The 25,526-nt window shown below is 45.9% G+C and overlaps 2 protein-coding genes across 3 annotated transcripts; one reads left to right on the top strand and one right to left on the bottom strand.

The window, feature by feature from the left end:
- Positions 1-336: 336 nt before the first annotated feature.
- On the bottom strand, positions 337-8,781 carry RFNG (RFNG O-fucosylpeptide 3-beta-N-acetylglucosaminyltransferase). Its single transcript, XM_072112292.1, has 9 exons — positions 8,624-8,781; positions 6,581-6,999; positions 6,410-6,458; positions 5,540-5,642; positions 2,582-2,735; positions 2,417-2,502; positions 2,174-2,339; positions 1,266-1,351; positions 337-1,187 (listed from the first exon to the last, which is right to left on the bottom strand). The coding sequence occupies exons 2-9, from the start codon at positions 6,944-6,946 to the stop codon at positions 1,127-1,129; spliced, it is 1,071 nt and encodes a 356-aa protein (XP_071968393.1). The 5' UTR covers positions 6,947-6,999; positions 8,624-8,781; the 3' UTR covers positions 337-1,126.
- On the top strand, positions 8,744-25,284 carry GPS1 (G protein pathway suppressor 1). Of its 2 annotated transcripts, XM_072112290.1 has the most exons (15): positions 8,773-8,902; positions 11,427-11,591; positions 11,742-11,834; positions 12,354-12,535; positions 13,838-14,002; positions 14,099-14,234; positions 14,336-14,413; positions 15,763-15,823; positions 20,208-20,293; positions 20,368-20,462; positions 20,544-20,649; positions 21,982-22,062; positions 24,044-24,181; positions 24,262-24,396; positions 24,641-25,284. In XM_072112290.1, exons 1-15 carry the CDS (start codon positions 8,870-8,872, stop codon positions 24,713-24,715), a joined length of 1,629 nt encoding a protein of 542 aa, XP_071968391.1. In that variant the 5' UTR covers positions 8,773-8,869; the 3' UTR covers positions 24,716-25,284. The 2 variants fall into 2 exon arrangements, with proteins under 2 accessions (XP_071968392.1, XP_071968391.1); XM_072112291.1 differs by lacking the exon at positions 11,427-11,591 and having other exon boundaries at positions 8,744-8,902.
- Positions 25,285-25,526: the final 242 nt, after the last annotated feature.

Here is a 25,526-nt window from a genome sequence, read left to right as displayed (position 1 = left end):
TCTCTCAATGTGTGCTACTGCCTTGAAATAACATCAGGCAGAGGTAGGATGGAGAGACAGTAACAGCATGCGACTCTGCAGCATGGAGGGGCCCTGGTAACACTCCTTCCGACTCATTAGCATAAATTTAAAAGTTGATTTTAGAAGGAAGGAGGTCATGGATAATAAATACAATAGGATTACCACAGTCCTGGTGCCTGAATCTATGAGTAATGTCCCTGGTTTATCATGATGGTAGATTAGGTAACAATACACGGAGCTACTACAGCCACAAAGTTGAGGATCTTCATCTCTTGGGTCATATTTGACTTAAGAAAAATAAAAGCTTCCGACAAGTGAAAAAATATATACATTTTATTTACAATAAACGCTGTAGAGTGACCACATTCAATAAATTACAATAGAATATATAGCAAACCAAAGCATAGAGAGAAAGCAGGGGGGGGGGGGCATTGTCCACAATACGGATGTTACAGTCGCAGCTGTTTTCTGTAATGTGAACGGGCAGTGGGTTAGGGTCAATGTAAAGCATGGCGGGTTACATTGACCCTGTAGCTTTCCGCTCATCCATCCTCACCTGATAGTGGTGATGGTCATGGAGCCTTCATAGCTGGTTAGAAGAGCCTCCATATGTATAGATACAGCGCCCGTGTATAACCATGGTCTATATCATACCGGCAGTACAGGCATCCATCATACAGAAGCTCAGATTTTTTTTTTTTTTGGTGGAGGGAAAGATCGATCTCTATATGGGACAGCATAATCCACAGATAAAAACAAAATACGCTTTGTTCCTTTTTTTAATCCATTAATTTTTATGGGACTGTAAAGATGACCCAGCTCTGTGCTCCGCCATCTTTAGCTGTCCTATAGAGAAGAGCGCTGTGTTACAGCGCCCCCATGTGACCAGCTGATCCGTTCAGAGGACACAAGACTTATAGATAAAGCAGTGATCATGAGGAAATGGCTGATAGCTGGGAACAACAGAGAACACTCGAAGGCACATCAAGTGAACACTACAGAGGGGAAGCCGTGTGAAGACGCGACATGGGACAACACGAAAGAGAAATCCAGAAGCCGCTGAAGTATTTCGTAGTGGGAGACATTTGGTCGTCCATGTTGGGGATCACTTCTTGCTAGGACACCAGCTGACCTCAGGATACAACAAGCAGTGGAGAGACCTGAACCTGCAGCAAAGGTCCAGTATTAGTTGTGTACAATTATGCGGTGCGCAAACCTGCTGTACCGACCAGGACCTGCCTTACCGAGAGGGATCTTGCTCCAGGCTGAAGACCCCGGGTATACGCACCACGTTCCTTCTGTTTTCAGGACCACCATAACTTAGCGTCACCTGCAGAGGGGGAAAAAATCATTATGTACATTTACACTACAATGAGGCCTTGGAGAAAAGGAATATAGCAGCTCACCCAGGACCGATCATCTGTCCCTGCCACCAAAGGCAACACAGAAGAAGGATCTGAAAGCACAGTGCATGTAGTGGCCAAACTGTGTTACTGCAGCTCCCCCCCCCCCCCCCCCATTCAAGTAGGCGGGAGCTGAGCAACATGGCTTTACCCTTATCCCAGCTCATAGATAACTGTGCATTATCTATACAGAAGTCATCAATGGACTTTAAAGATGAGCAAGAAAAACGCTTTTAAAATGTCCGGAGCGTAGCATACCGAAATCTGCGACGAAATCCACACCAAAATCAGCATGCGATAGGCCGGTAAACATCTCAGTTATTCCATAAGTTATTCTAAGTTATTGAGTCAAAGTTTGCAGCAAACGGGAACATACATGCAGATTTGGATCCACTTTTGGTTCGAGATTTGGATGTCAAGTTCAAAACTTCCATTAAAAGGGTTGTCCAGAAATTAAAAAAAAAACATAGCTAAAAAAACAGCTCCTCTTCTGCCGATGGGTACCGATGGCAATACCAGCACAAACTATTGTCAGGTGTGGCGCTGTACTTCGAGGAAAGCAGCCAGGACTTTCAACCTACAGACAACCCCTTTAAATTTGAGTATTTCAATGGATACATCACCTCATTGAAATCAGGGGGTCATTGGGACACAAGGCAGGTCTTGAATTTGCATAGTATTATATTGTTCTAGTGTAGTCAATCTTATATATCTACCTACTGTACTGCACATCTATGCAATGGACTTACCTGCTGAAGCAGAGTGCTCTGTGGAAGCCTGTGCAGGTTTTCTAGGTGTGAATGGAATAGGTTGCTGTGCTGCATTCTCACTTCCAGCAAGCCCTCAATAATGTACCCGATAGTGCAGTCATCAGGGAGCCGGACCTTCTCTGCGGTGCTGATGAAGTTCCCCATGCTGGAGGCGAGAGAGAGCCTCATGTACCATACACTTGTGAGTAACAGCAGCCACAGCAAGCATCTGAGTGCACTCACCTCGCCCAGGGACTCATCTTCAGGGCAAGTCCTCGGCTGATGCAGAAGCCCGCACCTCCGGTTGCAAACCAAAACTTCAGAGACGCCTGAGAAGCGACACAAGGTAACAAGTCACCGTCTGATAGATTGACTGTACAGCCAGGAGCCAAGAATAAAGCATCTCACCGATCCATCTCCCTTCACTCTGTCCAGGGTCTCTACGGGATGATCCAGACTCGGTCTTCCTACATAGATGTCGGCATTGTGTGGGAACGCAGAGAGAAGGTTTAGCAGGGCGCTCAGGTTCAGATAATTGTCATCGTCCATGTGACAGAACCATCTAGAACAAGAATGGAGACAGAGAATACATAATAGGATCAAGAACTGGAGGTTAAAGTAACCTCTTAAGTCAATTTAATTCAACGAAGCTTGTTTTTTGAAGGGCCGACCCCTATATTAGGCAGAATGGAGGGCTGCTGTAGTCCTTCCTAGCTCTAGGGGGCGCAGCAAGGCAATAGTTACATAGTTAATACGGTTGGAGAAAGACACATGTCCATCAAGTTCAAGCAAGGAAGGGAAGGGAACGGATTGGATGAGGATGAGATTTAAGTGACAAAATTCTACATTATAGCATAACCATCAATGTTATTTAAATGTAAAAAGTCATCTAGACCCTTCTTGAAGCTCTCTGCTGTCCCTGCTGTGACCAGCGCCTGAGGGCAGGCCATTACACAGATTGACAGTTCTCATAGTAAAAAAAAAAAACCAAAAACAAAAAAAAAAAACACCTTGTTTTGTGCAGACACTGACAGCGCCACCTTGTCTTAATTTAAATCGGAAATCCCCTGTACAGTTCCCCATTATTTGTACTACTCCATATCCTGTACTTTCAGCTGCTTCTCCATATCTATTTTAAAGGCTCTTTTCCTTTAAAGGTGATAGACAGGTGATTGGTGGGGTTGATACTACTAATGGAGCTGGTAACCAATAGGGCAATGCCATTGAGCAGGGTCAGGGCAGGCACCGCTCCAATGCACTGTAAGGGCAGACCATCCACCTGGATGACCACTTCATTGTGGAGAGGTCTTCTTCTGGTAAGTGGTCCAGTATTGGAGCCGCTTCTACCAAATACTATCGATAGCTCATTTACACTTTAGCACCTTCAGTTATGTTGGTTTGTGAGATCCTTGGATGACCTCCAATATGAATTTTTTTACTGAAAAATAACTAATAACTAAAAAAAAATTCAAGTCATCAGTCGTAAAGAACTAAATATCCCAAAGCATCATGCACTGATACAGGTAGTGTTGTGCAAGATAGGGCAAGGGTCACAAAGATGTCGCAAGGGGTCATGTAGGTCATGCAGAGGCTTTCAGTGTAGGTGAGAATGCAAATCAGAAATATGATACAGATACTAGTTGTGGGTTCAGTAGCAAATAGCATAAAAAAAAATTAAAAGTATTAAAGAGGTAGCAAAGGGATCACATCCTGGGTCTGGAGAGAACACTGGAATACACAGTGAGGGGGCTTTGACAACAACCATCCCAAACCTCATATACCGTATAGACCCGAGTATAAGCCGAGGCCCCTAATTTTAGCACAAAATACTTAGAAAACCTATTGACTCGAGTATAAGCCGAGGGTGGGAAATGCATTGGTCACAGCCTCCCCAGTATATAGCCTGCCAGCCCCTGCCCCAGTGTGTATAGCCTGCCAGCCCCTGCCCCAGTGTGTATAGCCTGCCAGCCCCTGCCCCAGTGTGTATAGCCTGCCAGCCCCTGCCCCAGTGTGTATAGCCTGCCAGCCCCTGCCCCAGTGTGTATAGCCTGCCAGCCCCTGCCCCAGTGTGTATAGCCTGCCAGCCCCTGCCCCAGTGTGTATAGCCTGCCAGCCCCTGCCCCAGTGTGTATAGCCTGCCAGCCCCTGCCCCAGTGTGTATAGCCTGCCAGCCCCTGCCCCAGTGTGTATAGCCTGCCAGACCCTGCCCCAGTGTGTATAGCCTGCCAGACCCTGCCCCAGTGTGTATAGCCTGCCAGACCCTGCCCCAGTGTGTATAGCCTGCCAGACCCTGCCCCAGTGTGTATAGTCTGCCAGACCCTGCCCCAGTGTATATAGCCTGCCAGACCCTGCCCCAGTGTATATAGCCTGCCGCCGCTGCCGGACAGATCGCGCAGAAGATATACAGGGGTCGCCGGAAAGGTGAGTTTAAATATATTTATTTTTTTGACTCGAGTATAAGCCGAGTTTGGGTTTTTTCAGCACATTTTTTGTGCTGAAAAACTAGGCTTATACTTGAGTATATAAGGTAATTTATGTAGGCGTCCTCTATTTTTATACAGTATACATTCCTAAGGTACAACAGTAGTCACCATATTCCTCCACTGTGCACAAATCGAATGGCAATGGCCTTCATGGCCATGACTAAAACCTCAAAACTAAAGTGGCCATTCATCCTCATCTAGTGGCCCTAAGAGGCAAACCTTGGGTGTGAACGGTATTTGGGTCACAATGATATCTATAAGGAGGCCAAGCACCTGTCTCCATAATGCTACTATATATTGGCAGGACCAGATAAAAGTAGTGAAATCGGCGGGGACACTGGGAGCCCTAACCATTCTAAATTATCTGGTTGGTGTAAGGGATGAGGGATCATGTACAATTAAGGTGAATTTATTATTAGCAGCAAGAAAAACCCCACCTATATCATTTACAAGTACATCTACCACAGCACTGGTCACACACACGGTCTGTGCAGTACTGTACTAGGTGCAGTTTGCCTGTGATGAGTGCAGGGGGCGCCAGATTCAGGAATTGTGTCACCTGTTCTTCATACACTGCTGCGGCAGAGTGCACCAACATTTTTTTGGTGCACCTTTAACGTAGGTCATGCAACACATTTCCGTCGGGCTTTGCTTGATAAATGTGGCGCACAGTCCAAATGAGAACCAGAACTTCTTTCAGTGCAGAATTTTGTGTGGTGCCTGATATAGAGCAGCAGTCACAGACACTATGAAATCATGTGCAGGCAGTTTGCACTGAAATAACCTGCAAAGTCAGACAGAAAACTGGCGCAGAGGCTTTAGTAAACGTGGTCCAATGTCACAAATACAGGAAGCTGTGCCCATACTACAGAGGGCTTCTTACTTTTTAGTTGACTGCACAAACTTGTCGTACTCCACGGCCATCTTACAGCACAGAGCCTGGCGAGTGTGGACTGCAGAACAGTTGGTGTTCACCATCTGATTTCCTACAAAAGACACAAGAGGAGATTGTGTTATAGCTATGATGGGGCTGAGGGCGCGCACACACACACACACAGGAAATCTGCTGCAGACTTAAAGGTGTTAGGGCCTAACTTACTGAGATCACAAGAACAGGGTTCCAATGTACTCCCTGTCGCATCCCTTCCCCCAGATTATGGCTGGGAGCAGTGGGATGCGTGGGTTGCCCCATTCATCTCTATGGAGCTCACGGAGATTACCGAGCGCCGCACTCAGCAATCTCCGTCAGCTCCAGGTCAGTCCACACATGCGCCACCGGCTGCTCCAGCCATCTCGGGTGCATCCCCAATCAGCAAGTTAGGCTCTATCCTACAGGATAGAGATCTAACTTGCTTTGTGGGAAAACCCCTTTAAGTAGCAGTTAAAGCTACCATGTACACATTATAGAATATTTTCAAAGCGGATCCTGCTGATGTGCATTTACTCTTATAAAGGTAACCCTATAGCCACAAGGTCATAAGGGAGAGGACAGCATGCTGATTAATGGGGTCTTACCAATATCCAGAACTGAGCAGCCGCTGCTGCCTGTGAGTACAGCGCTCACCTATCTCTAGCAGACCCACAAATCAGAACATTACTAAGAATAAGAGATATCCTGAAATAAGCAGATTGTCCCTTTAAATATTCCTATTTAGATTGTGCCCCATGCCCCTTATCCTGTCCTTTGTGCCGTGGATAGTTTGGATATGGGTTTTGATTGTGAGAGGGACCCCACTCACTGACAGATACTTGCCCACTTTCTGTCGCAGCTCTTGGTCTTCCCAATCGGTGAATATGAAGGTCTATTAGGAGAGAAGAAGACATTTCTATGAGGTTATCCCCGCCATATTTTATACTGTCGCTAAATTCTACAAAACGGTAGAGAACGTGAAGAGATTTGGCCGGACACCGCAGGACACCTCACCTGCTCCTTAGCATGGGAGATCCAGGTCTGCAGGAGAAGATCTAAGCGACTACTGTGATATTTCTTTGTGGTCTTCACTGCAATAAATACATCTTCAATCTGCAGCGGCTCCTCTGATTGGCCGGCACCTTGTGCGCTGTAGTTCTTCCATCCTGCCACACTTCTGTTATGGCGCTGTGGAGGAAGCCTTGTACCTTCCAGCAGAGACTCGAGGTGTCCGCTTCTACAGGTGCCGTTACATTCGAGGAGCGGGGGAGGGTACAGGGAGCCATGCTTCATCCATGGAATAAATAGGAAGAAGACCACACAAAGGGATACAGAGAGCACGAAGCAGATCTTCGTCAGCCCCACACAGGAGATCTTCATTCTTCAGCCCTCTGGGGATGGGCCCAGGTGCCACAACTGCCGCATTGCAGACGCTGGAGAGAAGGAGACACTTTATTACATCATGTTCCAAAATTCTCATACATCCTAGATTCTGCTTTCAACCTAATTGCCACTTGAAGGACATCTACCACCAGGATGAAGGATTGTAAACCAAGCACACTGACATACTGTTGTGCGCCCCCTCTGGCAGGATCTGCTCTTCTTTAAGCTTCTTATGCTCTACTTTTGGGGGGAAAAAAAGGCTTTACAATTATGCAAATGAGGCTGAGGGGCTCTGGGTTCTATAGGTTTTAATGGAGCCTGGAGCCCCTTAAGCTCATTTGCATAATTGTATTGTATAATTGTTTTAAAGGAAGGGCATAAGAAACTACAAGAAGAGCGGATCCTGTCAGAAAAGACACACACCAGTATGTCAATGTGCTGGGTTTACAATCCTTCATCCTGGTGGTAGATGTCCTTTAAACGGAAATCTACCATCAAAATCCATCCTGATAAACCAGGGACATTACTCATAGATCCAGGCACCGGGACTGTGGTTTCTTCTTATATTTGTTATCCATGGCCTGCTTCCTTCAAAAATCAGCTTTTAAATGTATGCTAATGAGCCTGAAGGTCCCCTGGAGGCATTTACCAGAGCCCCTCCATGCTGTTTGTTACACTGTCTCACCATCTTCCCTACTCCCTCTCACAGTCGCAGGGAAAAGTGCTCATAGTCTAACAGTCTTTGTAGTCAGAGCATAGCAAATATGACTGTCCTCACCTGATTGTCACATGAGTTTAATCAAGTTTAGTTGTTGCAGGGAGGGGGAGGGGGGAAGTGCCACTTCAGATGGAAACATGCTTTTTTGTGGCATATTAAAGATAAGGATCACATCAGGTTTATGGCATTGGGAGCTACAGAACCGGAGATACAGGCAGCTAAAGACATAGATGGAAACGCAATTTGCAGAAAATGATCCTGCCCTTACTTTTTTTTTTTTTAAATTGCCTGTACGTCCAGTTCTGTAGCTTATAAAACCGTAAGTTTCTTCATACCTTTAATATGACACCAGCAGCATGTTTCTAGGTGCTATAGAACAGAAGATAGGGGCTTCTGAAATGATAATCCCCCTGCAGCCTCTTATCTTGACTCATCTCATGCGAACATGAGGTGAGAAGAGTCATATTTGCCTGACTTTGGAGATTTTTTTTTTTTTTAATACTTCAATGTGTGAGATTTTACATAAAGCGGGCAGGTAGTTTAGTGGGTTCAGGACCTGCTGCCAGGTTCCCTTTAAGGTGAAGCACATTAATAGTACAGAGCAGGGACATAAGGTTTTATGTAGAGGGTGCGATCAGCAAATGGATAACATTGTAGGAGCCATCAGAAATCTAGTGGGGAGCTAAAAACTGCAATATTAAAAGTAATTCATAGGTCTAATCTACCTAGAAGGCAAACAGAAGCACACAAACAATCATGTTATGCAGAAACCTAGAATAAAAGGAGCAAATAAAAAAAAATGAAAACGCAACAAAATAACCCATGGTATGTGAACACGGCTGAAGAAACCATATGCGTCATACAGATGGGAGCCCATTATAGTGAACAGAAACTTTCATTTCGGTTAAAATGTGAACCGCACCGTAACCGCATGGTAGAGATGTTAGTTGCCGTACCTCTGCCCGTGCACCGGCCTCACACTGTACCCGGGACACACGGCTGAGCTGGCGGCCGGTCACGACAATGACGTCATCGCCCGAGCTGACAACCGTCACGTGACCTCCCCGCTCCACTCCGCGCCGACCAGGCGTCATGACGTCACGACGCTCGCCTCTTGACAGGACTCGGGCGGAAGTGTACCGTTTGTCACCCGGAAGTAACTTCAGGGTCCGGGCCCGGAGCAACGGAAAACGAGGGGGAAGATGCCTCTCCCGGTGCAAGTGTTCAACCTGCAGGTCAGAGCCCGGGCCGGGTCATGCTGTGCGGTGCAGGACGGACAATGCACTTCGGGGCTGTGTTCACATTAGTCGTTGTAGTGCGTTTTTTTTCCCCACAGACACAGCGCTGACTAATCGGTAGTTCCTTCCTGCATCCCTAGTTTCTGCATCTCTGCTTGTTGTCAGTGAATAGAGGACTTCTTACAGAATTAAGGGGTCTGTGCTCCTACTAAGGACCCCATGCTTCTCTGATTTATAGGGGTTGTTGTGCTATGTTTAGTCACATACATTGCTCATTGGACTATCTGAGTGCCTCACACATCAGATCTTGTAGCTGTAGCTATACATGGACAGCCCCTTTAAATATCACTGCTATGCGTTACGTGACACATGTAGCATCCAGGGGCTGTCACACTGACACATTCATCTGAATGGACCCATGCACAGTAATACAATTGCATGCAAAGTAATACAATCATGTGACCCTACAGGAGGTTGGGACAAGTTAGTGACGTAATTTGCCAACTTTCCGGTTTTTGGGGCTTTTGCAAACCAACAAACCATGTGTCATCCGTTTTTCCAGACTAACAGCTCACGAGCTGATTACATACGGATGACACTTGTTCCGCAAAAAAGGAAAACTGATCTGTTGTATGGCGCTGTAGGACAGAACATGATGCTGTGCACGGAGCCTACACCTGAGCGTTCTACCTACATCGTCTTCTAACCAAGATCACAGTTACTAATGTTAAAGGGGTTTTCAGGATAAAGTGGGGAAGCGGCAAAATAGGAATATGGTGACATTACCATCCCAGCTGCTGTTTGAGTACAGAAAACGGCACATTGGAACGGATGAGAGAGGACCTAGAAATAACTTCATACTGGAAAAACGCCTTTAATGTTTTCATTTTTAATGGAAATCTACCATCATAAACCAGGGACATTACTCATAGATCCAGGCACTGGGACTGTGAAAATCTTCTTATATTTCTTTTCCATGGCCTCCTTCCTTCTAAAAATGCACTTTTGAAATTATGATAATGAGCCAGAAGTGCTCTTGGGGGTGTTACCAGAGCCCCTTGATGCTGTCATTTCACAGGCTGTTAGACTGTGCAGGAGCACACCTCCACTCTCTACATCAGGTAGAGGAAGGGAGGCACATTAACATAATTTTACATTTAATTTTTAAAGTTGATTTTAAAAAGAAAGGAGACGATGGATAATTAATATAAGAAGACTATCTGTCTCTCCCAGCATTGCCCGGGATAGGAAATAACTGCTCTTAGCTATAACAAAATAGAATGGGTTAACAAATACTATTTTATTTGTCTCTCTGACTGTTACGTTGTCTATCGGGAGAATTGTCAGAAGTGTCTGAGAGCAGAACTGTTTTAGTTGCCCACGGAAACCAATCAGGGTTCAGCTTTCATTTTTCACAGTTCGGGCAACAAGAATAATTTTACCTCTGACATTTTTTTTAATAAATATCCCTCTATGTCTGTATATCTATCCATATTACCTCACACATAAGCATCTTCTACTCTTAGCCTATAGCAGCGGTGGCAAACCTATGGCACGGGTGCCAGAAGTGGCATTCGGAGTCCCCTCTGTGGGCACTCGGGCTGTCGCCCCAGCCAGGAATTGAGCCATCCTCCTGCAGCCTGGGGAAGCTCAGGACGTGCCGCATATACTCTGCTGTCTGAGACTACAGGAGGAGCAAGAAGGTGTGGACAGAGCTAGTTTATCGTTGAACCTTTTATGCTGGGCCCTGTGATTATGGAGATGGAGTCCCTGCTTCCCCGCAGATCAGCCGCACCAAACTGTAATCATCGAAATATATGTCAGATATAAGGAGCCCCATCCTGGACACCATAGAACAATACACAGTCTGGTATCCACAGCTGTAAGCTCATTCTGTGTATGTTATCAGTCGCTATCATTCAAATGAATGGATGAGTTGCAGTAACACAGCTTTTCCACTATATAGAGAATGGAGCTGGTTTTCTGTGGTGCCCAAATGTACTTTATTATTGGTGTAAAACCCCACTGATCTGATATTGGTGACCTGCCCATAACAAAGGTCGTCAGTGTCAGTTGTGACACTTTGGATTCCCACTAATCAGTGGACTCTGTTCTCTGCGTCCCATCTACAGAACAGGAACACTGACGCTATTAGTATAGTGCTGCCCTGTAAATAAAGAGCTGGCGGCGGTAGGTTGTCAAGCTTTTCCCGCCTGATACCAATTTTCTAGTCCTTAGAATTTGGGACCATGAAACCCCCGACATATAGTATCAGGGCTTTACATATCTTTAGAAAATGTATCAGAATGTCTCACTCTACTACACTGCCTTCACCTTGGGACTGGACCGCATGGTCACACCTAAAATTCTAACTTGTACATAAAGACAATGGATGATTTGTCAGATTATTTATGATGCCGGACATTTCCTCCTCCTAGGTTCAGTGTATATGTGACCCAGGGGCTGACGAGGGTTTGTGGCTTTCTGTAATACAAGTTTCCGCTGTGTTTGCTTCCTGCAGGTGAGCTCATTGTCAGGGTGGAAGAGCTCAGACAGTCAGGACAGACTGCGGAATAGCTCAGGATGCAGCTGTTCATCTTTGTCAGGGACAGAATCCTGCATGTGCGGGGCCTCTGGTGAATGGATCCCGATCACTAGTCATTCCAGCTGCAAGATGATGTTTGAGGTATCAGGGAGGGACAGGCTTTAGGACCACCTGAAGGAGACCCAGTGCAGTGTGAATTGATATAACGCTGCTGTATGTGTATTGTATGGTGAACGTAGAAGCATGGACCAGCCTCTAACATTGCTTGACAATCCTCTATTGTACCACCAGGGGGCTGTAGAGCCCATGCAGATTGATGCGGACCCCCAAGATGACCAACAGAATGTCCCGGACATCAATTATGTGGTGGAAAACCCTACTCTGGTAAGAGGAGACTGACTTACTCCTGCTCATAGATTGTCGACCGCTAAAGTGTTCTGATAATATCATATACGTTGTACAGGTGATAAAAAAAGGTGCAAGTTATTAAAACGTAATCCAGTGAAGAATTCCCACAAGTTATAACATAATCCGTGTCCACCCAATAAACTGAGCACTGCAGGGCATATCCTCAGTCACTCATCTACTGCCAGGTCTCTGTATAGTGACCATTTGTTCACTGCAAAGCAGCCAATAGGAATAGATTTTTGCCCTGCTTGTCAGGATAGGAGCTAAACATCTGCAGTACAGGGAAGTGTAGCTGAGAAGACGCCTTCTGTAGGGGAGATTCTTCTCAGAACCCAACAGCACCAAAGGGGACATCTGGAAGTAAAAGGGATGGGAAAATATTTTTTATGATAGAAAAATATTAAATCACAATAAGGGCCTTGGATACACATTACATTTTTCGGATATGAGATGCAATGGGATGCTAACCAATAGATGTATCTTCTGTCTCTCCAGGATCTGGAGCAGTACGCTTCTAGCTACAGCGGCCTCATGCGCATCGAGAGGCTGCAGTTTATCGCTGATCGATGCCCTCAGCTACGGGTTGAAGCTCTAAAAATGGCGCTGTCGTTTGTACAGAGAACTTTTAACGTTGATGTCTACGAGGAGATTCATCGCAAATTGACAGAAGCGTCTAGGTGAGTAAGAGAATAACAATGTTAGCTATTCATGTAGTTGGGGGTTTTTTTAGTATTGATGACCTATCCATCACAAAGTGCATGTGTGTATTACTACTGTACTGGTGGAAAATAATAAAAACGGTTTGGAAGATAAAAGAAATCGGTGGGGTCCTGCATTTTGGATGTTCACCAATGGGCTTCAGCACCGGAACCAAAGCTCTGCACTGTGGAAGCATAGCTCCTATTCATTGGGAGCTGAGCCAGCTAAGCTCCAGCCACTGCCCAGAGAATGAAGATGTTCTTCTGGCTCTATGGTCTGTAGCTGCTTCTTCCGATAAAGCTAGCAAACACTGCAGCGCCATAGCCTCAGAATGCTGGACCGAGCATGCAGCGGTCCGGCGTATTTATGAGGGGGCTGTCTGACGAGATGGGGACTGCATGAAGCCTGGCAGTCACCACCGGCCTATGGTTTGAATGACTACTCTAGACCGCTTTGAGCTTGGTCCGGCATTCCTAGAGTACAGCACTGCAGTGTTTTTTAGCTTTATTGGAGGGTTTCGATAAAACTATAAGTTTAACACTGTTACATCTGAGGTAGCGCTAGGAGCTGCTTACTAGTGCATTTTTTATGGTGACAGGTCCTCTTTAAGGAAATCTACCACCAGGATGAAGCATTGTAAATCAAGTGTGCCCCCAATAACAGGATCCGCTCTTCTTTAGGCTTCTTATGCCTTGGTTTTTACATAAGGATTTTAAAATTATGTAAACGAGCCGGGGGGGGGGGGGGGGGGTTCCAGGCTCCATCTATGTAAATGGAGCCTGGAGCCCATCAGGCTCATTTGCATAATTTTTAAAGCCTTTTTTTCTTAAAAAAAAAAAAGGGCATAAGAAGCTAAAAGAAGAGCAGATCCTACCCAAGGGGGCACACACCAGTATGTCAGTGTGCTGGATTTACAATCCTGGTGGTAGATGTCCTTTAGCTAAGGTTCCTAAGTTATGTACCCAATAAATAAAATATTGACTTCCTATCTTACCTTGGGTCTTCTTTAAGCTCCCCTTTATTTCACCATCATCTTCCTGTGATACCCTGTCTACTTGTTCTTCATCTCTGTGTGTCCTTTGTCTTGAAGCTTATCTGAATTTTTTTATGTCCTTATTATACAACATTCCCCACTACTATTACAGTTTATATAATGGATTTACATTGTGCTGTCTGCGTGCAACTCATGTAAAACTAAATGGAAATGCAGATTGTGCAACTTTTTGGACTGAAGATCTTCTCACTCCACTCTCAATCTCTCCCATGTTGTATTTATATAGGGAATTGCAGAACGCCCCCGATGCTTTGCCCGAGGGCTCACTGGACCCCCCTCCACTGGACACGGCTTGGGTGGAGGCTACTCGTAAAAAAGCACTTCTGAAACTGGAAAAATTGGACACTGACCTGAAGAATTACAAAGGGAATTCTATCAAAGAAAGCATCAGGTACGGCCATGTCTTGTCACAACCTGCAGGCAGGTGGTTAGGTATAAGATCATCAACTAATTTTGTAAAAAAAAAAAAAAATGTCTATTTTTACAGGAGGGGTCATGATGATTTGGGGGATCATTATCTGGATTGTGGAGACCTGAGCAATGCACTGAAATGCTACTCCCGAGCTAGAGACTACTGCACCAGTGCTAAGCACGTCATCAACATGTGCCTGAATGTCATCAAGGTGAGGATCTGCCGGCCCCAGACCAGCTCACAGAAGAGATTTTCTTTCCAAGGACTTTAGCCTTTTATTATTGGCTGTCTCTTTTTCTTATTCCTCCCTAGGTCAGTGTGTATCTCCAGAACTGGTCTCATGTCCTCAGCTATGTCAGTAAAGCCGAGTCAACTCCTGAAATTGCCGAGGTGAGTCCCTAGCACTGTTGATGATCAGTGAAGTTGAGAATGACTTTAAGTAGCCCCGTAGAAGTGGGCACAACTCATTTAACCCCTTACCGACATGTGACGTATTAGTATGTCACATGCCGGTTGCGGGTGCATGTAGAGGGCTCACGAGCTAAGCCCTCTCCATAGCTGGTGGGTCTTTGCTGCATATTGCAGCAAAGGCTTACTGGTAACACCCGTGGTCGGTGCCAGCACACATGGGCGTCGCCATTTTTCCGAGGATTGTCGCTTCCCGTGACGTCATCGGGGAGCGGCGATCCGTTGCCATGACAGCCTCTTGTCTTCCAAAGACGCGAAGACGTCTCGTTTAAACCCCTTCATTCCAATGTGCTATCAGCACATTGTAATGAATGAGGAGGAAAGTCCCCTTATACTGCCATACTGTAGTATGGCAGTATATGATAGGATCGATCAGACAACCTAGGGTTAAAGTACCCTAGGGGCTCTGAAAAATAGTAAAAATGAAAATTAAAAAAAGTTTAAAAAGATTTATAATAAAAAGCTAAAACTTCAAATCGCCCCCCTTTCCTTAGAACAGATATTTTTACACAGTAAAAATCATAAACACATTAGGTATCCCTGAGTCCAAAAATGCCCAATCTATCAAAATATAAAAAATTTTTCACAGCGTTTAACCGCGTAACCGAAAATAGCGCAGAAAATTGCACTTTTTTGCAAAAAATGACACCAGCTCTGTACACCAAAGTATGAAAAAGCTGGCGCCAGAAGATGGCAAATGAAAACAAAAAAATGTACAGGAGGTTTAAATTTTTGAACGGAGTTACACATGGGATTATCATTGGATGAAGGGGGTTTCCAGGCTTTAAAAATAACGTATCCATAAAATAGGTCCTCCCCTTACCCAGCCCCCCAACCGATAAGCTGATATACATATTTTAACCCACCCCTTTAAGAGGATGTCTTTCATGTATTATCATCGATTGGTACTTCTTACTCTTAGAATCTGCTGCAAATTGTAAACCTTTGAATTTTGCTCGCAACAAAAAATTTTTGGAATCATATTGTCACGGTTCCGATGATATGTTTTTTTTCTCAAAGCTGATTGGGTGTATTACAATGCAGGATATACATTGTATATTCTAATACATACAGTTTATATTATATTATACTGTGGTTTTTCTGGACTTTTATAAATAGGATCTGGATCTGTTAATGTTTTCTAAACTCCTTTTATTTATTAGATATTCCTTTGTTTGGCTGAAATACATTATATTCTGTAATGAAATTATAGAATTCTGGATTCCTCATTTCCCCTGTCTGTTTGACTCGCATTACGTTTTGTATTACAGCAACGAGGAGAGAGAGACAGTCAGACTCAGTCCGTGTTGACCAAGCTAAAGTGCGCTGCAGGTCAGTACGACAGTCCGCCATGGATAGTCACCACAAAGCCCTCAGTATGGTACAATCCTATCAGAGGTCAAGTGTTGTAGTTTCCCCCTTTGGAATAATAACTTTGCATTCTTTTGTTGCTCTGTTATTCATCCTGGAAATGTACATATAATGTATATAGTGATTGCTGGGATGGACGCTGACTGCTCCCCTACACATTGTACTGGACCAGGACTTCAATGAGCCATGTTTCATCGACAGACGCATCTAGTTGTTTGTGTCTTTATAAGTTGATAGGAATAAAAGTGAAACCGCACAGTGAACAATTGTAACCAAAAAAAAAAAGGGAATTGTTTCACAGCCTGAGTGGCCCATGTTGATAAAAGGGGTGGGAATTTTCTTGATAAATCTTCGGAAAGCCATGCTGCATTGTGTAACGGCATGAGAGGGTGAGTGTTAGAGGCGGCCTGTGTGGCCAGTCCAAGATGGCAGTGGTTTTTAGTATTACACTAGCACTGAGTTAAGTGCAGGTGTAATAGGTGATCCCACAGCCATCGTGTAGAAGCTATGGATGTCCTGTATCCACCTGTACATTGTATGCCAAACAGCCCGAGGACATGGCACCTGTTTACATCTGTGCTATAGACCCCCGTGGCTGCTTCCTATAGGGGCTGAGGTAAGTCCTGGGGGTAATGAATAGCTTCTTATGCCATTACACGACTCTGTGTGTCATTAACAAAGCTAAAGCGGACCTTAAAAAATGCACTAGGAGCAGACACTGCAGCGCCATAGCCGCAGAGCACTGGATTAGCGTATTCATGTGCACCGCTGATGGAACAGCGCCTCGGACCATCCCTCCCACTGCCGGGCTTCATGCAGCAGTCACCACCAGCCTATAGAGCCCCCTCATGAATATGCCGGACCGCTGTGAGCTTGGTGCTGCAGTGTCTGCTACCTTTAACGGAGGGTTCTGATAAACTGCTGGCTTTAACACTGCTGAAAATGTGGTAGCGTACTTTAGTAAGCGTCTTCTAGTGCGTTTAAGGGTCACAGCTAATCCTTTTAACAATGGGTGGGTGTGAGAAGTTATACAAAAAGCAGTGCAGGCCCTATGTTAATGCCTTGGACGCCAGCGTCCCTCCACAGTGAAGTGATACTCCCCCTGCAGCTGCTAAACTTGACTCATCTGGTGTTAAATATGACTCTTCTCTGCTCATTGTCACATGGAGGAGAATTTCTTTTTATAGGTAAATGGGTGAGATTTCACATAAGAGGGAATTCTAGAAAGGACATTTCATCCCCCACCTGAGGGGGCTGGTATTTAAGCAGACGATCCCCAATATTAGGCTATCCTAAGAAGTCTACATCTAAGCACAACCTCCTTTGCATATTTTTGTAAACTCACTTTTAAAGTTTCTAGACAAATAAGGATGGTTATTTAGCTGTTTTATCCTTCACTGTGAGGGTGGTGGGTGACTGCCTTTAATGTCTGTCCTAATCTAGGCAGTGGTGTAGCTCTAGAGGTCACCTACTATAACCCTGACTTATCTAAAGCTACTCGTGTGTATCTGATGCCTCAGAAGAATAGTGACCCTGGTATCACCGCCCACCACCATAATGATGGAGAGCTCTGCGCTGTGCTGGTGAACACCGCGTCCTCCTCCTTCTCATCTTCTCGGCTGTCTCATTAGATGCTATAAATCCTATCTCTGCGGTACATCTTATCGCTCACATCTGACTTTCCTCAAGGCTTTAAATGGAATCCTCCTTTTAAAATATGGATTTAGCAGCTGAAGCGCATCTGCCGGCCCGGCGTTTGTTATGTTGGAGATGAGGACGTAATGAAGGAATTAGAATAAGGGACGGCTCAGTCGCTGTGATCTCCAGTCTTTGTGTCCCGTCTTACAAGTAGAGATTTGAAGAATCCATCACAATAAACCAGGGAAACTTACTCCTAGATCTAGGCACAGTGACTGTGGTTTATAAAAATCAGCTTCCTTGTAAAATCAACTTGTTAAATTATGCTAATCAGCAGGAAGGGTGTTACTGGAGTCCCTCCGTGCTATAGCTTCAAAGGCTGTGCAGGAGCTCAGTGTGAGATTATAGTAGGGAGATCAAGGGGAAGTGGCGGGGGGGGGGGGGGAGGGGGTTACATCCTGTGAAGCTACAGCACAGAGGGTATCTGGTAACGCTCCCAGAACCCTTCTGGCTCATTAGCATAATTTTAAAAGGAGGCCATGGATAACAAATATAAGATGATTAACACAGTCCCAGTGCCTGCATCTATGCGTAGGTGCCCTTGATTTATCATGATGGATTTTTATGTTAAATCTCCCATCTCAGTTTTTAACCTGCCCCTTATTTTGCCGGTGTTGACTATTATTCACATGCATTTATTAGATTTCAGTATCTGCATCAAATTGTGCATCAAATCCTGAACCCTGATGGCCGGTGCTCCTTTCGCCTCCCTTTTTTTCTATGAGAGATCCCAAACATTAGAACAAATCATCTGCAAAGAGTTTGTATGTTCTCTCCGTGTTTGCTTGGGTTTCCTCCAGGTCCTCCGGTTTCCCCCCACACTCCAAAACATACTGGTATGTTGATTAGATTTTGAGCCCCATTGGGGACAGGGATCGATTTGGCAAACTCTGTTTAGCGCTGCATAATCTGTGTGCGCGCTATATAAATAAAGGAATTATTATTATCATGAGAACCAGCAGGCGACACCATTGTAGCAATAGCAGTTTTACAAGGTTAAAAGACGACCCTCTCTGGTCTTAATGGGGGATTCTCTGATTCAGAAGCTGGATGCGCTTTTTTCCCCCCTGCTGTTTACTAATGAAGAGAAAATCTTTGGAAGTATTAGATTATACGTCCCCGCTGACTGTCCTCATACTAGAATCCAGGCTCTCGGCTGGGGGCTCTGTCATGGGGTGAATGCTAAAATAAACTTCAAAGAGTACAGAGACTCCCTCACAGATATCACCGGCCTAGCGGAGGACATTGATACTACAGGGGTTCTATAAAAGGGACTGAATAGCCTCTCCTTAACAGGAGCTAGAGATTTTTATCTGGTCTTATCATGCAACTAGTTATTTCTGCATGGAGCAAAGAGTTAAAAGGCTTTCTAATTTTTGACCAAATGCAAAAAAATGGGATGAAAAAAGAAAACTCTTCCGTCCGCTGTCGCTCTAGCGCTGCCTCTCCACTGCGTTGTGCTGGCAGAAGCACTGGGGGGAGCTCTGTGCCCCCTCAGCTATGACCGGTTGTGCTATACACAGGCTCATATACCTGCTATGGATCCGCACACAGGGCATCCAGGGCTCTGAGGAGCTGCCAGCAAAGCCCTTCACAGCCGGAGAACGTTTCTCTCCTCTTGTCTTAATTTCTTATTATCTAGACCCCAACGGATCAAACTTTATAAGTTTAATGAAATGAAAGCTACACTTTAACACGTAAAGAGAACCTGCCAGTTCAACTAAACCATACTAACTAAACATATCTTTATCAACTGCTTTTATACAGCAGCACAACTATCCCTAAATTGTTACTCCCCATGCCTGTACAGTCCCACAGTTGTAAAGTAGACTTGACATCTATGTGTAATCATGATGTTCTAGAGAAGCCGAACCTCCAGCTTCTTGATTGACAAGTAGCCTGCTTTCTCTTCAGCCAACAACTCTGGACCTGCTACATCATTCCCGTCTCCCTTAGGAATAATAAAGACGCTGGCTGTGGGTTTCAAAGAGACACTGGCTGTATGTGACTGAAGAGAAATACGCTCATTATTTCCCCCTCCCTCAGGATAGAGAGAATGACACTAGTTCTCATCCCACCACTCTCTCAGGAGTTCTCTTTAGTGAGTCAAACAGCCAGTGTTCTCTCTTGATGGAGTGGGTAATGAGCTGGAGGCATGGCATAGCAGGAAGGGCTTGAAATTGCTGAACTCTGCTTCAAGGAAGTAAGGCGATCGGACTCACAAGGGGTCATTTGTGTAGTTGACTAACCATCTGTGCCAATGACCCCATGTGAGTCTGATCTGGCTGTGACTGATGAGCTGGTTTCTCTTCAGTCAGTCACATACAGCCAATGCCTCTCTTAAAACCTCTTTCCCCCCTTCCTCTGGAATTCTCTTCAGCAAGTCACATAGTGAACAGTGTTTCCCTCATTCCTCAGAGAGGGGGAATGAGCTGGAGGTGCTACTGAGCAGGAAGGACATTTTCACACTTTACAAACAGACCGTGGAACTTTTCAGGCATGGAGAGGAACAATATATGGATAGTTGGACTCCCCAGGGTACACATACTGTTTGGTATACCATTGGCTTGTATGGTTCTTGATGTGAATCCTGGTATAAGTGGAGCAGATTGGCAGATAATCTCAAGGACATTGTCTGTTCTTTTAGGGTTGGCAGAGCTCGCTGCCCGAAAATACAAGCAAGCAGCTAAATGCTTTCTCCTAGCGTCGTTTGATCACTGTGATTTTCCTGAGGTAAGCCCCCAACCCATTCCCTAAGCCCTTGTCACACCTTGACCTCCTCTTCTGATCATTCCTTTTCCCCGCAGCTCCTCTCCTCCAGTAACGTTGCGGTGTACGGGGGGCTCTGTGCCCTGGCCACCTTTGATCGACAGGAGCTCCAGCGGAACGTCATCTCTAGCAGGTGAGTGGTGGGCGGTGTACGGAGGACGGGCAGATATAACGCCATTGTGTCACCGAAAATCCCATTATGCTTTATCTTCAGTTCTTTTAAGCTGTTCCTGGAGCTGGAGCCTCAAGTCCGCGATATCATCTTCAAATTCTACGAGTCCAAGTATGCGTCCTGTCTAAAGATGCTGGATGAGATGAAAGTGAGTGCGGACACAAGGTTCTTTTGGTTTATTTTATTCATCACTTTAAATTCTTTCCTTTTTTTTGAGTTCTTAAAGAACTAGAAGCTGAAGACGGTAAGAGCAGGTTCATTGCAGGTTCATTGCAGGTTCGGGATGGTAGAAAGTTTGATTCTTCTGTTTCGCATGACCATAAAGGGGTTTTCTGGAAATTTTGTACAGGAATCCAGGGCAGTGGTGGCAATAAAAACCAAGTGTACCTACCTTCTCCTGTCCCCAGTTCCCCATGTAGCCCTGGTATACCTGGTCTTCACCACTGGGGGTGCCGGAGGGTCATAGCTCCTATTTCGGTCAGTACGTGGCCACCTCAGCCCACAGGACATCTCTTGTGTCTTAAAGAGGAAGCAGGTGCAAAAGAGTGAAGCGGGGGTTCAGCTTGGGACCCTGAGCAGGGAGAGTACACATTTTTCTGTTAACCCCTGCCCCAGCCCCCAAGTGATTCCTAGAGCGAGGTCCCCATTTGTCAAATTATTTGTTAAATAAAGCTTATTTTCTTCAATGCTGCATTTACACATTCTGTAGAATTAAAGCAAACCTGTCACCAGGAATGTGATTTTTAGCTGGTGACAGGTTCCTATAGCCTGTGCTATGCTGATTTTAAAAATGCCTTTGTCAGTATTCTGAATCATTCTGGTACTTTATATAAGTTTATTTCACATTACCTGGTTCCTTGCTAGCAGTGTGTGGCGAGTCCCTGGGGAGGGGAAGCTGCAGATTGTGTGTGCCTGTGTCTCCTCATATATTCTTCTTCTTTTCCTCCACACCATCCCCCTCCCTCCCCTGCCTTCTCATTGCACATGACAGGAAGGGGGGGAGGGAGCTGCATAAGTCTGACTCACACATGTCAAACACCACAGGAATGTTATTGATGTTCTGTATGTTTATTTATGTAAAAGAAGGTTTTGCTTTGTAGTCTGTTACCATGGAAACTGCTAAAAATTTTATTGGAGTTTTTTTTTTTATTAATAATCTATTCTGTGCATCACCAAATGCCCCCTCGAACAGCTCCACCACCTACCTACCTATTGGTTTAAAGGAAAACCCCGGTTAAAGCTGATGCCTAGTGCAGGGCCTGAGACTACTGGGTATTAAAGGGAGACACTAACTCTTTATGGACATCTTCAAAGTGGGTGTTAGTGGGTGCTTGCTAGGTAATTCCTACCCCCCACAATTATGTGGCTCCTCTGTTATGATGACCTGCGATTTCTGTTTGGTGTCTGTCGCTTTCACCATAGAAGTCGTTTCCCCTTTAACTGAATTAATGAGCTGATACTTTCCTGGTTTTCTCGTCAGGACAACCTCCTGCTGGACATGTACCTGGCTCCTCACGTCCGGACGCTATACACTCAGATCCGGAACCGTGCCCTTATCCAGGTATGGATGACGTTACTGCCGCCCGCTGTGCCCGCTCCCGTCTTATGTCTCATTCAGCGCCTGCTGTTACTTTGTATCTCTCTTCCCTTTGACTTTATTCTGTGTCTTTGCTCTTCTGATTCATTTTACGATGGTTCTCTCTGCTATATTTAGGCGCTTGATCATCAGAGAGAGGGTTTTTTTTTTAACTTTTTTAGTGTGATATTTTCTGCTTCTCTTTAATTACAACGGGGAGGAAATTATGTAATATTTCTGTTTTCATTAGTGTACAGTGCAATCTATAGATGGCTGCTTTGTAGGGAGGAGGCATGGGAAGTGCAGCGCCTGAGCCAAGATCAGCAGCTTTCACCATCATAATAACAAAGGGAAGCAGCAGTGTTACAGTGTATAATACTGGAGACCCCAGAGCAGACCTAGAATACTGGAGACCTCCCCTCTCCCCCCAGAGCAGACCTAGAATACTGGAGACCCCTTTCCCCAGCGCAGAAGTATAATACTGGAGACCCCCCTGTCCCCCCAGAGCAGACGTAGAATACTGGAGACCCCCCTTTCCCCCCAGAGCAGACGTAGAATACTGGAGACCCCCCTGTCCCCCCAGAGCAGACGTAGAATACTGGAGACCCCCCTGTCCCCCCAGAGCAGACGTAGAATACTGGAGACCCCCCTGTCCCCCCAGAGCAGACGTAGAATACTGGAGACCCCCCTGTCCCCCCAGAGCAGACGTAGAATACTGGAGACCCCCCTGTCCCCCCAGAGCAGACGTAGAATACTGGAGACCCCCCTGTCCCCCCAGAGCAGACGTAGAATACTGGAGACCCCCCTGTCCCCCCAGAGCAGACGTAGAATACTGGAGACCCCCCTGTCCCCCCAGAGCAGACGTAGAATACTGGAGACCCCCCTGTCCCCCCAGAGCAGACGTAGAATACTGGAGACCCCCCTGTCCCCCCAGAGCAGACGTAGAATACTGGAGACCCCCCTGTCCCCCCAGAGCAGACGTAGAATACTGGTGACTGGAGACAAGGGGTGATTGTTATGTACTTGTTGTATTAGTTTATATTTGCTACTTCTAGAACATTATTTGTTATACATGTTACCTGTTTAGTTGTTTATTGAAATGTGATAAAATGATTGAATTATAAGCCAGGGCACGAGATATCAGGAGCGGCGAGCACTTAGGTCTCTGAGGGCCACAAATATATTCTGCTCTTATGTTTCCGTCAAGTTCCGTGTCGCTCTGGGAAATGTGGGTTTGTATTAGGTCTTTATAGCACAACCAGGATGGGTGCACGTCCTCGAGGGAGTTTGCAGGGGCTGCATAAGTAATAATAGATATGAGCCTATGTATATTCTGGACAACAGCCATAACTATTACCTCTGTTGTTAGAAGGGACGCTCCACTGATGACATGACCCCCAAATAAGGGGAAAGCATCTTAGAGATTCGGGTTGATTGAAAATCAATATGAGCTGTGCCTGTAATATGTAATATCTGCGATGAATGTATGTGGGTGGGGGGTGAGGGGTCTGCCACGTCGCAGTCCGAGTTCTCGGGATGTGACAGATGTCTCCGCTCTCCTGCTCTCTCCAGCTCTTCACCCCATATCTCTACGGTCACAGTATTTTCATAGCCTATACTGATATGTTTTGTAGCCTGCAGCCTCCGAAGTGCTGGGTTATCAGACAAAGCAGGGTCCAACATTCAGTAACTGCTAATACAGGTAATGGGACGGGAAGCGGACAGCGCCATTCTCTGTGTACTGACTGAACTGAGTCTATTCGTTTGAATGGCAGCTGGTCTGCAGTACCTTGGTCTGACCACAACACAGAGAATGGCACTGCCTGCTCCTGAGACTGGCTTGTCTGTGGGGGTGTTGGGCTTGAGGATCTAGATTATTGATACTTTTAGTAGGGAATACAGACATCCAGTGCTCGGAGTTGATACACAAAGCCGTTTACTATTCCTATTCCTTAATCTCTCTCAGTATTTCAGCCCCTATGTATCGGCAGACATGTACAAAATGGCGACGGCGTTCAACACCACAGTGTCCGCCCTGGAGGACGAACTGACTCAACTCATCCTGGAAGGGTTAATAAACGCCCGCATTGATTCTCATAGTAAGGTAGGGGCTGTAGAGGTACCGGGCAGATCCCACAGGTCTCCGGCAGTCTCCTGTATGACGTTACACCCGCTTCCTTCCAGATATTGTACGCACGAGACGTGGACCAGCGCAGCACCACGTTTGAGAAGTCGTTACAGATGGGACGAGAGTTTCAGAGAAGGGCTAAAGCGATGATCCTACGAGCCGCGGTCCTGCGCAACCAGATCCATGTCAAGGTAAGGGGGAGCCTTGACCTATGTGACCATGTCATGTGACCACGTAACTTCTTAGATGCTGCAGTAACTATTAACCGTTGCTTCTAAGGGGTTAAATGGCTGGGATGAAGTGATCCTGTACCAGTCTCTGTCATCTCCCGGCATATTAGAGCTGCGCTCACTGTTCCTCTAAGCGCTCACATCTGATGCGTGGGTTTGTGGGTCATAGTCCACACATTTACCAAGTTTCTCTCTCTCCATTCAGTCGCCTCCCAGAGAAGGAAGCCAAGGAGAGCTGACCCCAGCGAACAGTCAGTCCCGCCTCAGCACCAACATGTGAGCGCCGCGGTCTCCTGCCCCGCTGACCCTGCCATCTGCACACAACCAGGCGACGAGACGTGAACCACCTGCTTACCTTCCCATTGGCCGCCTCCGCTGCTTGACAGGAGCTGCATGTTTATTGGACACGATGGCCTCGCTCTCTGGTGGGGTTAGAGGAGTAGATGTGAGGCTGATTCTATATCTGGATGGTTACCAGGTAGCGGCCGCACAGGGGCAGAGCAGACGCGTGGCGCAGAACAGTTCCGGAATCCTCTTCCTTTGAATGTTATGCATTCAGCAGCTTGTGTGTCAGACACTACCATGTTCTCAGGACCTGGCTCCTAAACCCACACCACGCTCCTAACCCCACACCTCGCTGCCGAGACCAACCTCTTCCTTGGTTCCGATTCATGTGCTGCCCCCTGCGTAGCTCCAGAGACATTCACTCTGCTGTGACGGACAAGACGAAGGCTCCTCCCACTTTTCCTTTGTGAAGACAGAACATATGACTACGTATCCCATAGCATAAAGCACTGCAAGTTGTTCCTCGTTTCTTCTGGTTTGGAATTAAACATGTTCCTGTTTTTGCGTTTTGTCTCACTGTGACCCGTTTCTCACTGTGACCCACTAGGGTCAGTTCAGCCATTCCCAAAAATGGGCCTTCATGCAATAGATACAGCTAACAGTTCAAGCGTGTCAGTATAGCTCTACATTGTGCTTTATACAGGGTGGTCCTGAGCACCTACCTACCCCCTCATTTCCTCAGTAGCTCTTATCATGGTGCTAGTAAATGATCCTCTATAGAGCTATGATATGTACTTACAAACAGG

This window comes from Engystomops pustulosus, chromosome 6 (assembly GCF_040894005.1).
Source record: "Engystomops pustulosus chromosome 6, aEngPut4.maternal, whole genome shotgun sequence".
In the NCBI taxonomy this organism is placed as follows: domain Eukaryota; kingdom Metazoa; phylum Chordata; class Amphibia; order Anura; family Leptodactylidae; genus Engystomops; species Engystomops pustulosus.
The sequence above is the reverse complement of the archived record's forward strand: the minus strand, read 5'-3'. Positions and strand labels throughout refer to the sequence as shown.